Source organism: Corvus brachyrhynchos, unplaced genomic scaffold (genome assembly GCF_000691975.1).
Source record: "Corvus brachyrhynchos isolate BGI_N302 unplaced genomic scaffold, ASM69197v1 scaffold106, whole genome shotgun sequence".
In the NCBI taxonomy this organism is placed as follows: domain Eukaryota; kingdom Metazoa; phylum Chordata; class Aves; order Passeriformes; family Corvidae; genus Corvus; species Corvus brachyrhynchos.
The window spans coordinates 1,869,120-1,888,786 of record NW_008238834.1 but is presented as its reverse complement, the minus strand read 5'-3'; the positions used below and the strand labels follow the sequence as shown (position 1 = coordinate 1,888,786).

The 19,667-nt window shown below is 39.9% G+C and overlaps 1 protein-coding gene across 6 annotated transcripts in view; it reads left to right on the top strand.

The window, feature by feature from the left end:
- The window catches only part of LAMA3 (laminin subunit alpha 3), a 104,477-nt gene that overhangs the window by 60,458 nt on the left and 24,352 nt on the right, over positions 1-19,667 (top strand). For all 6 annotated transcript variants that reach the window (XR_001863330.1, XM_017738295.1, XM_017738291.1 and 3 more), the window contains 11 exons: positions 2,102-2,203; positions 3,145-3,228; positions 4,175-4,405; positions 8,147-8,260; positions 11,884-11,993; positions 13,796-13,876; positions 15,271-15,377; positions 18,023-18,073; positions 18,458-18,609; positions 19,147-19,257; positions 19,357-19,468. Coding sequence is in view for 5 of the 6 variants with exons in the window: in XM_017738295.1 (XP_017593784.1) it covers positions 2,102-2,203; positions 3,145-3,228; positions 4,175-4,405; positions 8,147-8,260; positions 11,884-11,993; positions 13,796-13,876; positions 15,271-15,377; positions 18,023-18,073; positions 18,458-18,609; positions 19,147-19,257; positions 19,357-19,468 (1,255 nt within the window). In the remaining variant the exon portion in view is untranslated. The remainder of the gene's footprint in view (positions 1-2,101; positions 2,204-3,144; positions 3,229-4,174; positions 4,406-8,146; positions 8,261-11,883; positions 11,994-13,795; positions 13,877-15,270; positions 15,378-18,022; positions 18,074-18,457; positions 18,610-19,146; positions 19,258-19,356; positions 19,469-19,667) is intronic.

The following is a 19,667-nucleotide window of genomic DNA, read 5'->3' as shown; positions in this document are numbered from 1 at the left end:
GAGCAGTATTTTTCTTCCTGCTCTCCTATGTATCTCAGGTGAACAGCACATTTAGTTGGGGTGCTTTTTGTCAATGTTATAAAGGTTCTTGTTTCAGAGACTACAAATTATTTTTTGAAGAAATTTCATGTTAAAGCATATGTTATCACCTGCAGTGTTAAAACAAAGGTCCTTTTGTTGTTCCATAACAAGATATAAAGCAGGCAATAACCCTTTTTAAACACAGCTATTAAGATCAGTGCTATGAGTTTTATGTTGCATGTCTATCTACCTAGTCCTGCCACAACTTGCTTTCATTTACAGTGACAACACTGCAAATAAAATAGTTCTAATTTGGGTCCTGCTTTTGCTGTATGCTGTGTGTGAGTGTATATTTTAGCACAGGCAACACTGCAGTAATGAATGTCCCACCAAAATGCTATCTAGCTGTGAGTTTACAACTTCATAAATTTACCGATTATTCACGTTATTGTGTTTTTAAAATGTCAGGGTTTGGTCTGCTTCCAGTGATAGCATCTCTTTTGGAAAATATGAACAAGATCGCTTCAGCTATTTTTCATTATGATGAGGGTATAAATACTGTTTTCCATGATCTGAAACCTTTTAACTGGTTCCACTGGAACATTTATATTTAGTGGAGTGCATTTTCTTTCCTCTCTCTGTCTTTTGTTTACAAAGTTTAAAGGGAACCAAATGTAAGATGTATAGCAGTACAGAAACTAAGAGTAATTGAGAAATTCAAATCATGTTGTCCCCATTTTTTTTATGTTTTAACATTCTATTTAATAGACCGCTCTTGACGTTAGAAAATAAATACATACAGAATACAGAGGTTAGTTTGTAACATCAATCTTGTCCTACAAAAAAAAAAACACATTGAAAAACAAGTAATTTAACAAAGCCTCTCAAATGGTGCAGTTCTGAAACATGTTAACAGGAAATCAACTCTAATTTGAATTTTCTTATGTTTTTGTAAAAGAATTTATTTATACAGGGTGGTTTGATTGTGCTGGCAAACTATAACCAATGTTCCAAATGATGCTTTTGGAAATGCAGTTGGCTAAGGAGAATAGCATTAATTATGGACCTGTGATCCAAAGAACAAATTTAGTATTGAGATGTCAGTATTTTGTTTGTAATTCATCAGAGATATGGAAAGGGGAGATTGAAGGTGGTGCTTGCCTGTAGAACAGCAGAACCTGACAAAGCAGTTCTTCCATGGCAAAACCAAGGGTAAGATGTAAGGGCAAATGCCAAGAGGTGCAAACCAAAATAGGATATCCATGGCAAAATGCCTGATTTCACTTAGTACCCACAAACCTTCCCTCAAGTCTCTTCTTGGAACAAAATCTAGGCTGTGCCTGGAGCTTCCTTTGCTCCCAGTGTTTTGTACTGAGTCACTCACACGGCACCCAGGGAAGTGCTGTGTTTGTTGGGTGGTTCAAACACACTTGCCTGTGTTTGTTCTGGGCAGCAGCCCTCTGTTGGGTTGGGTTTGAGGCTGCCTGTGGTCACCTCTAGTTGAGCCAAAAGAAGTGTGGTTTCAGCTCAGCCTGCAGCTACAGTCTACTTATAGCAGAGCCAATACCAGTAGAAATCCTGTCCTGAAAGTGGAGCAAACATTTCCTGATTGTGTTCATGTTTTTAGTAAGTTTAGAAAATGCTGGCCCCTGAAACCCACCGTTAAACATGCTTAGTCTGACTTCTTTTTATCCATGGCTATTTGTTAGGTTTACCACCACTTTCACTGTCAGTCTTATGTCTGCTCTTGATGCAAATCTGTTCTGTACAGTCAGGGGAAGACTGTTCATGTGGACATGTGATTTCTCCGTGACACAGGTGGTGTGAACCCAAGTATGAAAAAACCCCATGATGCAGGTAACCCTTCAGAGAACAGTATCTGCTCAAAAAGTTGTATCAGATACGCACAGTAAACAAAATAGAAAGTAATTTCTTACAAACAACAGTATTTTCATATTTATTCTAAAGAACAAAGAGCAAGTGTGAGTGCTGGAAGATGAGATAAACTGGAATACAAATTCATATTATTGTCAAGCAATAGTGCAGTAAAGTATCTCTGGTCTTGTGCATTTTGTTACAGCTTTCTTCATATGGTGGCTTCCTAAGTTACCAACTGAAATCTTTTGGCTTACCTAGTGAGGGCATGGTTCTTCTGGATAAGAAACCTGATATACGACTAACAGTAAGCTTTGAAATACTATTTTTACTTATAAGCAACACGAATACTATGATTTTTTATGTTACTTAACAACTATGGCTAATTTTGCTCTTATAGTGTACTTAACTATTAAAACAACTGGCTGTGTTTTTATAGAAGTGCTTTTGCTGCATTTTCCTCAAAGCCAGCAACACATCTGTTGCTGTTGCCAAAGTAACATATTGTTAAGCATAACTGATTTGAGCAAGTAAAAAGATAAAACAGGATTTTCTCTGTAGAATATGCCCGTGGAAAAAAAACCTAATTAATGCATTGCACACTTGTCAACAAGTATGGCCTCATCTCTGCAAAAGATGCCCTGGATTTCATGTGTAATTAATCTCATTTTCTGTGAGAATTTTCTTCAGCATAAAACTAAGCATAATTGTAGGGCTTCAAGGGACCGAAATAAAAAAGCAATTTAGGTTAACAGTTTTTTAATTTAACCACTTTAGGGCCAAAATTGAAATCCTTAACTGTTTGTTGAAATTCTCAAGGGGGAGTTTTGTTTCCTCAGACCGTCAGAAGTACTAATTCAATTTTCTAGGATTCTTATTGGGAAGCATACCTCATAAACTACTAGTAATACCCATAGTTGCTGGTGCACCAGGATGCAAAGGAGAGTGTTTCAAAATGCAAAACCACTTTTATTCTAAAGTAACAACTAATTCCTGTGAAAATTGGTCATCATTAATTTGATTCTCTTGGTGCTTTACTTGAAAACAATGTTGTTAATAGGCAAAAGCAGTGAAAACTTTGCTGGCACTAGACCACTTTCCTGAGAAAAAGGTACAGTTTTCCTAGTATTACTTAGTTTTAATCCCCCAAAGAAAAGGATTAGTGTGCTTCACCAAATTTTATTGCATCTGAACAATTTCCCATAACAAGCAGTGAAACAGCAATGTTATATCCTCTTTCTCACATAGGGCCATCAAATGGAAGTTGTTTACATGGATCCCAACAACCCACTGCCTGATCGCCAATATTATGGCCGAGTGCAGCTGGTTGAGGTAAGAACTGAAAAGGGAATGGCCTTCTCTTTTCTTCCCAGAGTCACATAGAAATACACACATACAGAATATGTGCTGAGATACCAAATACTTGGTAACAGTGATGAGTACAAACTTAAACACTGTAGACCTTAAATACAAAGAACATTTTTTATCTCTCTGTACTGCCACATTGAACCTGGGTTCTGGTTCATGACACCTAATTTTAGCACCTCTGAGTTAGGCATCTTGTCCAATACAGCCCTTAGCACTCCCTCCAGGGCCTGTGGAGTAATAGTGAATCAGTCCTCAATAGAAGGTGATTCATTGCAGCTGCAGACTGTACTTAATAGGGATGGAATGAATTGTTACCTGTTTTCCTTGTTGTCTAGGTACCTAGTTTAGAATGGGGTGCCCAACATTCAGATAGGTGAATTTAGCAGGGGTTGTTCCTACAGTAAATCTGTGCTCAGAAGGTCAATCTGGGTTATTTATTTCATATGCAGGCAAAAAAGATGTTTCTTCAAGCCAAATTCAGTTTTCAACAATGCTGTGTTTATTAGCAGCAAGAAAGCATGTGAAGGCAGCCCTGAAAGACTGGGTTTCTAGGACTTCACTTTCTGTTAAAAATAAAAGCATTTTCCTTCACCCTTTTATGGCTCAGTGGGTGATATCTAAAAGAGATTTGGATGACTGAAGAAGAACCTCCAGGCTTCTTCACTTTTCAATACCTCAAAGCCATACTTACCTTGCACAGTAAAAGCTACATCCCTTTCTTTATGCTCATTATTCTTTTTTCCACCCATCCTGTGTCTATTCTCCTGGAGTGTCTTTCACCCCACACCAACTGGCACTAGACGAGTCTGTTCCATGGGTGCTTTCTCCCTTCTTCTGTCCTCTGGTCTCCTTTGAAGCTACTCTTTTTAAGACTGCAGCACTGTGCTCGTTTTGTACCGTCAATGTGCAGGGCAACTTCAGGCACGCCGGCAGCAGTACCCTGGTGTCCCGAGAAGAGCTGATGATGATCCTGTCGGCGCTGGATGGTTTGCACGTCCGGGCCCTTTACTTCACGGAGACCCAGCGCCTGACGCTGGGCGAGGTCGGGCTGGAGGAAGCCAGCAGCGAGGGCAGCGGCAGCGTGGCGCAGAGCGTGGAGATGTGCTCCTGCCCTCCGCAGTACGCCGGGGACTCGTGCCAGGTAGGAAACGTTCGCCTCCAGACTGTGCCAGTATCTTTTGCCTACAGCTATACATGCTGGGTTAGTTAGAGGAACAGGATGGTTATTAAAGTAATTAAATGTGCTCCTTGTAAGCCTGTGCAACTTCAATGGCTCAAGTGCTTTCACCATCTAAGAAGCACTGTAGGGTTATTCTACTCATGATTGCTTTTATGGAGCTGCGAATGTCATTTTGCATGTGTAAGGCACTGTAATGAGGAATTCTTCTGTGATGCCCTCTGAGAGGCTGAGTAATCTCTTAGTTTAATGGGTAGAAGGTCAGAATTTACTTACTCAAAGTCTGTGAGACCATACACAGTAGAGAAGATTCTCGGTGTTTCTTATTTTAGCAGGATCCAAGGGAAGTAGCCCGAATCCAGATAATTCAGGATACTACTTGTATAGAAAAACCTGTGAAATCTGAAATTAACATGCAAAAAATATTTGGAGATATGTTTATGAAAAGTAGTGTAGGCTGTGCAAAATAATACTATTAGATGAAAACTGGCAATACAGCAGTATATCCTGTCCCTGATGCAGTTCCTGTAGCTGTAATTCTTTTGGTTGTCACTTTGCTTAGCTTAGCGCTTGGCTGTTGCCATATGTAAGCACCCCGTGCAGCAGAATAAAGCACCAGAGAGATAAGCAGTGTACAAAGTGCACAAAGTATGAGGAATTACTCTCAGAGAATGGTTGAGCGTTACCATAAAGTAGCAATTGCTGTACTAACCTTGCAAAAGCTTTTTGAATTGAGAATGAATGAGTAATATCTAGGCTGGAGCAGCTGCAGAGGGACTGAACAAAAATATGTATGGCTGGCTTACATTTCATGTGTGTATCCACTGCTCAGGACAGCTAATTCATCATCTGCAGAATAACCATTCTGGAAATATTTTTGATTATTTCACACTTCTGTTCCTCTGTGCCACACACAAATTGATGAGCACTGACTGAAAATTCTACTGCCATCCCATTGCTTTCAACATACTGCCTTGGTTAAACTAAGTTTAACAGGTTTTTTTTATGAAACCTGGTATATAATAAATAATATATATAATATATATAATATATATAATATAATAAATAAAAAGCCAAAGGAAGTGATCAAGACATTCACGGGGTAGTTCGTAAGCCCTGTATGTTTATGCAGCATTACTCAGGCAGTGATTTACTGCTGTAATCACCGAGCTCTGTCTGGCTGCCGTAGGTGGGGAGGAGGTGATGCCTGCCACACCCCGACTTAGGTATATATTGAGCTACAGGAACTGTGGGGTTACTTGTTAACCTCAGGAACAGTACTGTGTGCTGAGCGACTTGACTCACGCATAAAGTTTAAAGGTAGGGCCCATCACGGCACAGAACCTCATTAATCTGAGTCAGAAGCTGGAGAAGAAGGGGGCGTAATAAGAGAAGGAACGGTGAGCACCGAAGGGAGAGCAGCGAATGTTCACAGAGGAGCCAAAGTGAAATGATGGCCCAAGCACAGCAGCCAAGAAATGTAGGATGGCTGGTTGTCACTTTAGTGTCCCTTGGGTGTTGTTTAGCACAAGATATGCAGCAGAGGCTCTCCTATCCCCACCTTCAGGAGAGGAGCCAGTGGCAGCAAGTTCAAATGGATTTTTATCCAAGAGAGGTAATTTGCTCATTTTTTCTTCCTCGCTTGCTTCCTTCTTTCACTTTGTTTTTAAATGAACTAATTTGGTAACAACTTATGCATTACTTTATATAGAAGTAATGAGAATATTAATCTAATGTCTCAAAGTACTTTACTAACGAAAGTGTGTACAAGAGGTTTCTTTTAAATTGCTGTTTACTTGAAAATAATGATCCTAAAAAGCACTTGAAAGTGCCTAGAGCTTTATCTTCATGTGGAATAAATTTATCATTTGTGTGGAATCACAAATGCTGCTTCAAAAACAAAGTGCCCACGTACTCCAAATGTATCATTTTAAAGACAGCATAAATAGAAAAACAGAAGGCTGTACAGATTTTTTTTCCAAATGCAATTAGATGTATTTTTAAAATTTGTGATTTATTTTTCTCTCCAAAAGGAGACTTTAAGCAAATAAAATTTAGATGCATTAGAGCATATATTTTACTTAGTCATGCTATTTAATGTATTTCAGGCCCTGATTTCTTCTGAAGCTGTGTATATTGGCTCCCTGTTATTCAGGGGAAATATTCACCCTTTAAAAAATGTATCTGAAAAACTTCAGCTAAATTTAGTCCTTGCTCACAGTGAAGTCAGTATGCAAAGCTGTTGATGGTATTAGTATTCTGCATACTTTTTTTTTTTCTTTCTATTATCCTACCTGTAGAGAAAAGGCAAAGGTGCCAGTAGCGATTGTTATTTCAACAGCAGTAACTCAGTATTCCATCTGGGATCTGCCTTGTGAAAGATGAATATTTTTTTCCCTCTGATAGTTCTGTCATTGAAAAACTCTGGTTCATCCTGCCTCTGCATAAATACTTATACCTCCAACCACTGGAATGTGATTTGTGACACCATCCCACAGACCCTTTGTTCTTCAGATTGGTCCCATCAGTCTTGGTGGTGTACTTACTATGAGAAAAGATTTATGGCTTTAGAGTTCAACTGTCTCCTGTTTTCTGCGTGTTGTTGGGGCCAGCCCCTGCCCGTGAGGCAGAGGCAAGGCATAGGTGCAGCTCACAAGAACATTGCTGGCGGCAGGAACCTGGGAGGTGCTGCCTTCGTGGGGAGCACAGCTTTCTTCCTGCTTCTGTACAGCCTCTCATCTTCCTTGCACCACACCAGCTTAGTTCCTAGGGAAAAAGTGCTGCAGAATGGAAAGGATAGACATATCCAGTCATTTTTAGTGCGGTTGGTGCACCAGGAGTATGCCAGAAGGTGGGTGTGAATTTTTGATCTGTATGCAGGAGGGCTTCATGCCCAGGAGGAATTCCTTGTGCTTTCCCTGCCCATGCCAAACAAGAACCTGGTTTTAACGTATTAGTTACTACCTCCCTGCTGTAAGCAAACAAACTTGATGTATCTTGCTTCATTCATAATGTCCCTCTGGTTCAGCTCCCTGTTTAAATCCAACTGTGATCTGACAGGCTGTGCTCCTGCTCCTGTACCCTCAATAGTTGGAACATTCTTCTCATGCTTCCTCGGGCTCCAGGGCAAGCCTGTACTTAGAAATGAGACCACTGTATGTTTTGTTACATCACCCAGCTGTGTCTAGGTGTGGCTTTAGCTCTTGGTAGACTAAACTGTGGAAGTCGTGATGAATGTATGTAAAAGGTATCCAGAATTATTTCCCAGGAATACACTGTAGTGAAATTAATATCAAGATATAACCACTAATTAGTAAGTGAGATTTCCAGATGTTCTTCTTTAGATTCACACTACAGTGTTCTCATACTCAAATATTTTTCTGTGGTTTAGAAATCATATTCTACACCTTTGTAGATAGACAGAGGAAATGTGTTTTGCTCTGAGGTTAGGGTCAATTTATTGATTGAATCATTACTACCAAAGTGTCTAAAGCACAGGGTTCAGATGAAATTTGTTCATCTTCATTCATTGCAATTTAATGCATTAAAAAACTTAAACAACATTATGAGCTTAGGAGAGCCTGGAGGGAAATGTACACCTTCACTACTCCTTGGAAATGGACAACGCTTTCAAAATACACTTTCGTCACATGTAAAACTTTCTACCAATGCTCACCAATTTTTTTCTTTCTGCTTGCTGTCCAGGAGTGCAGCATTGGATTTTATCGTGAGAATAAGGGATTATTTGCTGGACGCTGTGTGCCCTGCAGCTGCAATGGAAATTCAAATAGATGTCAAGATGGTACTGGAAAATGTATTGTAAGTAATTAGTGACATTCAATAAATTAATGGGAGGAAAAGGAGAAAAAAACCATACTGTGGTTGTTAAATTCCAAGCAACTAAGAATAATCCTGGTATGCCTCATTCATAACAATTTTATATTGTTAATGAGCATAATATGCATACACTTAAATGTACATTTAATGTAACTGTGGGTGATCGGAATAATTTGTGTCCTTGTCTTCGTTTTTTTCTTTCCCCTGTAATTTTTGTTAGCTCCTGGTACAAAGAAGTCACCAAACATGTACATAAGGAAATGTTTGTAGTTATTTATAATAAATATGGGTCTTATCCTGGCATCTGCAGTCCTGAGCTTTTTACAAATATTTATATGATGCTGACAAACAGCACATTCATGCATAGCATAGTCTTTGCAGAATCTCTTGTTTAAATCAGCTTCAGTGCATCTCCACTAATCATAGTGTACAGCTAGGTGGGTTAAAAAATATTGACTTCAATAAGATGAAATAAAAGTAATAGAAGTTAGATTAATTAGAAAATTTCAGCTGTTTCAGATTTTGCTCCCTGGCACTCTCTATTAAACCCAAAGCAGCCCCATGGGAGTGGATCTGCCCTCAGTAATGGAAGTGTGACACTTGGCTGACTGTGCTTCTCCGGTTTATATCCATGATGCTTCTTTGAATAGTTTGTCTTGAAAAATTCCCCCTTAAAAACTTTTGACTAATTTTTCATGTGCTGTGTAAACAAGAACGTTGCCAACATCTTTCATGGTCTGACTTTTCTGTTACTTCTTCCTTGTTCGCAGTGCATCCATTGTGCCTGCGGTGCATTCCTGTGCATTATGTCATCCTCCCCGACTTTGTTTCAACCAACCATGTTGCTTTAATGGAAACTATAAACCAATTCAGCACATTCTGGGAGATGACTTACAGGCTGCTGCTTCAGAGGGGCAGGACAGGCCGTGACAGGAAAGTGCTGCAGCACAGCAAGAAGGATCAGGAAGTTTCATTTCAGATTAGAATTATGAAAGCAAATTTTACTTTCACCTCATGAAGTATGTGATCTAGGTTTTCTTTATCCTGTCCTTCTCACAGCTGAATTAACTTTCAGATAGACAGAGCTAAATCAGCCCTTGGTCCTGGGACAAGATTTAGGGCAAGCAAAGTCATCCAGAATAATGTGGTGAAAAATGAAAGCCCTGAGGGCCTTTATTTCCATCATGAACCTCTGCCTAGCCAAGAGCAAGTCTGTCTCTAGAGGAGCCATGGGACAAAAACCTGACATGGTGCAGAGAAGACAAGGAGGCTTCCCACTGCGGAGCCATCAAGTTCCACATCCAAATTGCAAAGCTTGTTCGCTTGGTTTCCTGCTCCTCACCTGGAGCCCCAGACACAAGTACCTACATTTGTCAGTGTCTCTCCAGCGACAGCCTCCAGAGGAGGCTTTGTGAGGGAGGCTAAGCCAGGCTGGCTCCTTCCCCTGTGGCAGCAGCACAGCCCTCCCTGGCTTAGGCAGTTGCTCTGCTGCTGCTGCATGCTGGTGGAAGGAGAGGAGTGCTCCCCTGGAAGCAGGGGACAGTGGAGGGCAGGAGGAGGTGGAGGAGGCTGGACCTGGTTCTCATGTGTGGGCAAAAGGCATCTCTCTGCCATTAATCAGGCTTTGTGTCCTCATGGTCCCTGCCCTTCCCTCGCATTCCCTCAGCAGCAGCATGGTGCCAAGACTTGCTGATCCCATGGCATGTTGCTTCATGTCACACAGCCCCATGTGTTTGACGTAACCTCACTGGTTCTGCTGTGGCCCTAACACACTGTGCTCTGACCTCCTTGTACCATATGGGTGCATGTGGAGTCCGCTGGAAGTTTTCCTTTAGGGTTTGCCATACTTGATGGATTGGAGGTGCTGTGACTCCAGGGGTGTCTCTGACCCTGTAATACTTGAAGGAGGACCCATGAGGGAGTTGCTGCTCTGGCTTCATTGCACTGTGCCTAGGGAGCTCCATGAAGCTAGAGGAGCAGCATGGCACATTTAGAGTGGCTTATATGTGAAATAGCTGAAATTTTCTTTGCAATTACAGAATTGCTTCAGTTTCTATAGATAGAGTGAACAAAACAAAAAGGCAGGATATAAACTTGGGGGGTGGGAGGAGGTCACTCTAAGATGAACCCAACACATACATTTTAAATACATCTCTTTTACTCTTTCTGCAGTTGAATTTCTTATTCAGGGTTATAAAAATTGACAGTAGTTTTTCAGAAACAGTCTGAATTTTCCATTAGATTTTTGCAGGAACATATGCACCAGCTTTTGTAGAGGCCTCATTTTAAAATGGTTTCTTTTGCAAACATAGTGCCTTTGTGATACTTGGTGTCAAATGGCTCATGGGGCAACTGGAGCTTCTCCTGTTCTCTCCCAGAACCTCTTATCAGTGAGCCACAGATTTAATTCTTTAACCAAAAATGAAAACAAATTGGGTGTTACTACCTGAGGGAAGAGCTCGTGGTTGAGGGAATCTGGTGTGAGGAAGTGTGAAGGAGAATAGAGTTTTAGAGACGATGGGAAAGACAGAACTGTTTCTCATTTGTAGGGGAGAACGCCCTCTTCTGCCAGTCATGGTAGTCGGGTCTTCAAACATAGCCCTGAGCCATCAAGATCCCTGAAATGGAAGCACAGTTTGCTCAGTGACTACTTCCAGCCAATTTCCTGCTTTCTTTTTTCCATCTTTTGCTTTGTTAGTAATCCTTCAGCTCTGTGGGACATTCAATCAGTCTGTTGCACAGAAGACAAACAGTTGCAGAACTTGGGAGTGTGAATGCCTCTTGAGTGTTGGTCATTTGGAATTTTTATTATGGCTGCTTACGTATTTTTATGATTCTTATGTATTTGAACAATTTCTATTTTAAATTAGCAATGCTTTACGTAATGCAAAGGCAACTTCCTCATTCTATCTCCATAAAATAGAAATGTATGACAATTAGCACTAGAATTAAGGATGTTTCTAAACCAAGATACAATTCCCAACAATTTTATCATGGAAAAAGTGGCTCAGATGCATCAGTTTCAGTTGTATTCTTAGCTTTTGCTTTCCGTCATTTATTCCAGTTACTACAGAAAGATACAAGTAACACATACACTGGAAAAACTACATGAAACTCAATTCTGATCTGAATCTACTAAGAGAAACAATTTTTGTATTTATTTAATGAGTTTTTTAAAGGAATTTATTTGGACTTGATTGCATGCTTTTAGATTGTATCTGCTTTCTAATTAGTGTTAAGATGCAAAATTTGAAGTTTTATATAAACGTAGTGATTTTTTAATTGTAATATCAGGACAAGAGTGCATTAATGGTATGCTCCTTTACTAACTATGCATCTGATTGAGTTTCTTTAAAAATATGTTGAATTCAACTTGTTTATCTGTTGCTTTTCCACAAGAGGGAGGAAATTGGGCTTTCTACAGTTAGAAAATTGACTGAAACTGCTCTATCCTGGTTGTGAAGGCAGTTTGGCAATAAAGGCTGGATTATGTGGAAGGAAAAGAACATACTCTCTGAGCAAATTAGCTGCATTTTTTTAAATAACAGTAAAGCCATATTGAGTGATAAAGCACTGCTAACTGTCCTGCTTGTTTTCTTTTCAAGGACTGTCAGTATAATACCGCTGGGGAGAAATGTGAGCACTGTAAAGATGGTTATTTTGGAGATGCCACTCAGGGTTCCTGCCGGGAGTGCCCTTGCCCCTATACAAACAGGTACAGTAAAAGCTTGTAAGGAGAGTCAAGTAGGGGAGGGAAGAAGAAAAAAGGGGGGAAAAAAAAAAGAGAGAGAAAAAAGCCCCCAAAGCTCAAACTCTGCTACCATAGGAATATAATGATCTTCTTCACTGTTCTCATACTGAGAGCTTGGTGGTCTGTCTCACAGCATTGCCTTTTTTAATAAGCTGAGTATTCCAATCCTCATTCAGATCCTGAAGTTCAGAGGCACATTGCTCATAGCCTTGGGGACCCCCAGGCAGTAGTAGTGGGCTTATTTTCAAAACCACCAGCACTTCCTTCATAGTGAGAAATAGAGGTGAAGGTCTTTTCCCTTACACTGGGCATATCCAGAATCTTTCTTTTTTACTGGAATGTAAGATGTTTAACACCATTTCTCTGGCTAGGTGATAAGAGGCAACAATGAAACAAGCCTTTTATAGAAATTCAGAAAAATTAGTAAGATACAAAAATGATATAAAAACATTTAAGGTCTTAAGCACATAATCTGGAACTCTGAAAGGGTATGGTTGCTTTTCCTGTGAAAGCTCTGTTTGAAGTGCAAACATACTGAGATGAAAAGTGAAAAAGTGAAACTTCCTTGGATCTAATAAGGTTGCCAGGCTTTTAAAATTGGGCAATAAATTGCATTTTTAATGCATGGTATATTTAGCCAGATTGTCATCATTGGTCAGTTCTGAAACATGGTAAATAAAATCAAATTAAAAAAACAGAAAACCAAAAAACCCAAAACCAAACCCCTAAGCTATAAATTGCTAAAAGCACCACATAGTATTTGCCAGGTGCATTAGCACACACCAAGTAACCTTAAGTAAGAGATTTACACCATCAGACAATAGATAGGTTCATCACTTATCAGAGAACTCTCTGATAGATCTGGTTTTGACAGCCTCTTCTGCAGGTGCTTGCCTGAGGCTGACTGAACATGTTTTTAGTCATTGTTTGCTTTCAGAGTTCTGCAATATCTAGGGAGACCATGAACCTGTGCAGTTCCATAACTCCAGATTAGGGTGGTGCATACCATTCCTGACATAGGAAATGCAACCCACCTGGCATTACTGGAGTTGACAGTTTTCCATCTAGTCAAATTCCAGCAATTCTTAGTGCAGACCTCTGTCTTTGATACACAGACTTGCTTTATCCAACTGTTCATAGATTAAAAATGAAAATAGCAAATGTGGCCCTGCTTTACCTCCTGCCTTTTCCTTCACAAACACTGAACTTTGAATCTACACAAGTCTGCTTGAAAGAGCAAAGAAAAATACTCATTGTGTTAACTAAATCCTTGGATCCCAAAAATTGTGCACAACTCTACTTGGCCTTGGTTAAAAAAACCCTAAACATATTAGCTACATAAAAAGATCCTCTAATGTTTTCATCCATTAAAAAGGAAGAAAATAAAAGCTGTACAAACATGAGGAAATGTTGTCTAGCACAGGCTATTGATTCTTGCCAACTAAGATAAAACAGCTACCCAGACTTTATTTTATGACATCACTATTAAGGTTTACTTTAGGTATTCCTTTTGGTAGTGAACTATTATACTCAGTCCACAGGGCCAGGAAATGATAATTTTTTTAGTCTAAGGAAATAATTGACACAAAAAAATATGAAACTTCAAAGAATTAGTCACAGTAAATTATCTAGAGGCAATTAAATTAGCTGAGAAGTAATTTGGTGGTGTAAAAACTTTTTAATCTGAAAGTCATTAAACTGAACCTCTAGAGTGTAAAACCTATTTGATCATATGCTCACAATAATATTTTTGCTGCTTCTTAAAGATTTGCAACTGGCTGCGTGGCAAATGGTGAAGAAATCCAGTGTCTCTGCAAAGAAGGCTATACAGGAGCTCGTTGTGAACGGTGAGCAACCTGCTTCTCAAAACCAGGAGACACAATGAAAGGAGGGATGTCTGTGTTGGGACAGACACATACAGACAGGCACCTATGCACAGTATGTGCATGTACCTAAGGAGTAGCTATTTATATGAACAGCTGCTAAAGAGTGTTGCTGTAGTGCAATTCCAGTCACAAACCCAGTGCTCCCTGGAGAAATGAAAGCAATTCTCCACAGACTACTGACTGCACCATCTTTACCAAAAAGAGGTGTCTACCTCTTTGCCCAAGTGCCCTATGCCTTGTCTTATCCTGCACCCTGGTAATAATGACTCCCGCTTATTTCACCCCTTTCCAAGTTAAAAACATTTTCCCCCTTCCTCCAGTGTACACAATGGTGCCTCAGTGGTCTTATCCAACAGGAGCTACGTAACATTTAGCGCCATACCCTTCATCCCGTATCATTCTGATATGCTCCACAGTCAGAGCTTACGCACACCAGGCTGAAGCCATCTCTTTTGCTGGAGCATTGCAGCAGTTTGGCAAGTCAAGAGAGGAACAGCATGGCAGTTTCAGGTAGCCAGAGGAACCAATTTCACTTAGTTGCAAATTCAGAGAGACCTGAAGTGTAATGGAGTGGTGTTGTCTGGTTTGGAAATGTGAGGCCAGTAAGTCATGATGTCTCATCTGACCATAGGACCTACAGCAGGACATAGTCTTATCCTTCAAGACTGGTGCCTTTGACCCTGTCTAATCTGCAGGTTATAGATATTTTCCAGATTTAGCTGTACCTCAGCTGCTCATCATGGCCCTTTGATTCTGCATTACCACCCTAATAGGTCTTACCACAGAGTGACTTCTAGAAATATTAGCTATGCAGTCTGAACAATGTATTTTACCTTTAAAATACTTAGAGATCAGTCACACAGACTGCTTTGCTGGCAGGAGGCAAGAGGGGGTATCACGCAGCAGAAGGGTGATGATGTCACTCAGTGCCATTGCTGAAATCTCACCTGTGTGAGATGCAGTGTGATCCTCCTTAATACGTGCTTTCGGTGGGATGACAGACCAGAATGGTATGATGTGCTTGGTTAAGCCTTGTCAAATCTTCTGTGTATGTATGTCTGTATCTGTGTGCATTGTTTCTTTTTCAGATTACGTGACTTATTCCTACAAGAGCACTGTGGGAGTTCTTTTATTTTTAGAAAAAAATTCTGCAGTGCTCACAAAGATATTTTTAGCATAGTGCAGAGGATACTGTAAACCAAAAATATATTTCTTCTGTCTGAGTCAAGACACGAACTCAAAAGTTCTTGAAAGTTTCTTCAGGAGAATAACTAGGTTTTTATCTCAAGGGAAAGTATATTTCACAAAATTAGCTTCAACTGTTTAATAAAAATTACTTGTTTCTCTTTATCTAGCTGTGCTCCTGGATACTTTGGAAATCCACAAAAACATGGAGGCTACTGTCAGAAATGTAACTGTAATAATAATGGGCAGCTGGCTAGCTGTGACCACCTGACTGGAGGTATGTGAGGGCCTGTGAACATGGAAGGGAGCATTGTTTTCTCTTTGGGAAGCAAAGAAGGAAGGTACTTGGATAAACTGAAGTGAAGGAAAGATCTAGACTTACAAGAACTGTAGATAATGTTTTACAAAATATAACGTTTCCCAAAACATAACACCACAGTGATAGAAGGGCTGTCCTGAGTCATCAGGTTTACCCTTCTAAACTGTTTTATCCTGTATTTCCCTTCATAAATTCTGCCAACTTTATTTTGGTTTTCTTTCATAGCAGTGTTTTTAAATATGTCATGGTTTCTCTGCTGACATGGTTAAATCATATCATGCCAGTCTGTTATGGATTTAGGAAACTGAGCATCCTCAATATGCCTTTTTAAAATGTATTTGGCACAGTTTAGTGAAATCTTCAGTGTCTGCATCAGGCACTGTGCCTTCTTAGGTATCCAAGCTGACTGCATTTACAGTGGAAGTTAGAACCTGACTCAGGAGGCTCTTCTATAAATCCTGCTACACATTGCTCTGCTAGCTAAGACATCCATGATTTCCCAGAATCAATCACATATGTACTTCACTACTTGTAAGCTCTTATGTAATGCCATGGGCATATGTTTGCTTTATCTGTTAGAATTCTGAAGTAAAGGGCCTGATGTCACATTCTTCAGAGTGTCTTTACCTTGATTCACCTCGGTCCCTTGGGATACTCTTTTATATTCAGAAACACAGGCCACTGCTCCTGAAATGTCCTTGATTCTCCCATATTTTCATTACCAATAAAAATTCACTTTTCCTTCCCTGTAGCCAGATTTTCTTCCTCATATGCTAGTGAAGTTTCCAACTAATAATTCCAAATATTTCCCTACTCTTCATTTCAATGCACTGCTGTTCATACTGCAGTCTAGTAACTGCAAGGAACCCATTGTCTTTCCTTGGCCACAGAAATTGGAAAAACAGCAAGTGATGTGAACTGCTGTTGGCAGCTGGTGCAATTTTTCAACAGCTTGTTCTCATCTCACGTTTCACCATTGGAGTAATACATCTCTATATTATACCTTGTATGGAACAGATCCAAGCAGTGTTTGATGTTTTATCATTCCTTTATTTTTGAAGCAAGAGTTTGCTAGGACAAACAAGCCAGTTTGTTTTCTTCCAACTATCCTGATCAGCCGTCTCTTTCTGTGCAGTAGGAATAAACCCCTCTGTGATCATTGGCACAGCATGTTCTGGCAGGTTCTTGTTGCATGATGTTGGGCGCTTGGCCAGCACTTCACGATTTCTTGGCTGATACTGTTGGTGCACAAGCTGTAATAATAGTTTTATTTAATTGGTGCTTCACAGCGACAGCTGAAATGTGTCTGGTGTTAGCTGAATTACGCAACAGCAGAACTGCACGGATGTTTGAATTTCAGAGAAATTTCCTTCCTTCTCTTAAAAATATATTCTTTGTGACTTGTCTCCTTTTGGTGGCAGCGATCACTACCAATCCCATTTAACCTCCTGATGACTTAATGTGCAAGTGCTAAAGGAAATGGCACAGCTTGGCAGTTTGTTCCAGGCTGTTTCATGCTGCTGTTAAAGTTCAGGTCCAATTTTATCACTGTATCCTCTCACAAGTTGCAAGCTGTTGTTGACTCTTTGTCAGCAGCAGCCTATACTGAGTGCATCCTTTTCCTTCAGAGGAAAAGATATAGAATCATTAAGGTTGGAAAAGACTTCCACGATCATCAAGTTCAGTCTTTGACCAAGATGCACAGCCCTTTTCATTTTCAAGAGGAGATGAGAGCTTGGCATTGGGACCAAGTCTGTAGAAGGAACATGGGCACCAAGATGGGGAGATTCCTGTCCTATATGATGGCATTTTTAGGAGCCAGTTCCTTTCCTATCTCCTAGAAGTTAGGATCCCAGGATGTTACTCCACATGCACCTGGAGACTGTTAAGCTTCTTATAACAGGGTTTGTAAAAACCAAACGAGTGCCTTGGACAGGAAGTCACTTGTGCTGGCTTGTTGGAAAATCTGAGGGCAGCGTTTGTTATATACCACCTGCGTCTGTGGTCCGAGCTGCATGCCTTGTCTTACGTACAGTGCCTCCATCTGTGCACACACTGTGGATTTCTCTTAAGCTTGATTAATACCTTAATCTTGCAAGCTGTGACAGGCATGAAGGAAGGTCATAAATATTTCTCAGTTTCTTGTGGGTAAGACATTCTTTGGGGAATCAGAACCTGTGGTTTGAACCTGGATACTAAAGTAGATAAAGGTGTTTGAACTTATGTCCTGGGTAAAGTGCTTTAACGATATAAGCTTGTATCCAATCCTGGTGGTGTTATTCTAGGCAAATTCTAGCAATACATTTGGCAGACTTGGTGTGAGAGGGTCTCCTGCTGCTACCCAAGTAGCATATATTGTGGGATTACAATAGGTTTCTTTTGAGGGATGGAAAAGGCGTTGCTTTCAGCAAGGCATAAATGGGAGTTGAATATTTTGGCATGTTTAAGCCTTCTGAGCATTTCAGCTCATTCACAGTGGATATGGATTTATGAAAGGGCACCATCATGTTTTAATGGCTGCCAAACATGAAAAGTGAGGGAAAAAATTCAGTAGTATTTCCATAAGAAGACTTTGGTTACTAATGATAACCTTGTGATTTCAGAATGTTTCAATAATGAACCAAAAGATGTGGATCCCAATGAAGATTGTGATGGTAAGTAATAAAATAGATCTGCAGTTGGATTACTTTCAGCTGGCTCTGAATACATACTGGTGACTCTTTTAAGGGTGACAGAGTTTAAAAAAGGACTGAGGTATCCTGTAATGAATGTTTTGAAAGCAAACATTCAACCAAATACTTGGAAAAATGATTAAAGAGGTGCTCATTTAGTCAGATGTAAATGGAACCTCCTCCTTACTTCTGACTTGGGTCACTTTCCTTTATGCTGCAGGCTTTATTTTTGCCTTTGTTCTTTAGGCAACACCAGCTGACAAGCTTCAAAGCTTTTCATTCGCATGTCACTTATTAATGTGCTCAGCGAAATGTTCTCTGTGTTAAATATCAAGGATACATATTGATTTCCATTGCTCTCTCCAGCTTGTGATAGCTGTGTGATTACACTGCTGAAGGATTTGAGCACAATAGGTGACGAGCTTCAGCTCATCAAGTCTCAGCTGCAAAGTGTCCATGCAAGTACCCACACCCTGGAGCAGATGAGAGACCTGGAAACACGCATCAAGGACTTAAAGGTAGGCATACAGAAACAGAAAAGTAGATTTCAGATTGACTGGATAGGCAATGAACTCAGAAACTTCTGCCATAGTTTTGTCAGTTTTGTCAGGAGACATACATCAACCCTGGATTCCAAATACCAGATGCTGGCAGCACTGGGCTTCACCTGTTAGAATGTAGCTGTGGTTCCCATGTCGTGCTCTGAAACAGAATCAGTATCTCTGCTTTTTGTGAGGCCTGCTCACCTTGGAAGTTATATCTCAGAGGTTTCCCTCTAGCTATGTCTTTTTCAAGCACTTCATGTCTCTGCATTACCGAAACCGCCCAACATTCCAGTTGCCATTACCAAAATTGATTCTAAAAAAATGTTCTTTGGTTGGAATAGCGGTTGCTATACTCACACATAAAAACCTCAGGGAAGGAATTGGTCAGTTTTCATATCAGTAATTCTGCTTTTATTTACCTTGGATAAAGATTTAATCCAGTGAAGTTTTTACTTTTTCTCTGCTGTGCAATGGGTGATGCATTAGATTGGTTTTTTCCTTTCTTTTCAGGTCTTATTGAACAACTACCGTTCTGTTGTTCATAATCAAGGTTCAAAGGTAGACGAATTGGAGACAGAATTCCTTAAACTAGATCGTGATTTAAATGCTCTCCAGGAAAAGGTGACTTACCAAATCTATTTAAAAATTCACATCTCCTGACTATATATTAGCATGCTGTATCCAGATACTTTCAATCTAATAATTTTTTTTCCTTGCTAGGCTGAAATGAACTACAAAACAGCTGAGAGATTATTTAATAATTTTGGCCAAACTCAGCAGAAAGGAAAGGATTTGGTTTCACAAATACAAATAGTGGTCAACAATATACAAGGTAAAAAATAATTCCTAACTCATGTTTTGATTTAGAGCGTCCTTTCAGTTTATTTACAATATTCTTAATTAAGCGTAAGAGGTTTTCTTAGAAAACAACTTCATAAATCAGAATTTTGTTATAGCTGTAGAATTCACTCTTCCTATTAGAAATCTAGTATATAATGTTAGTTTAGGACCCTGTGTTCCCTATGAAGTGA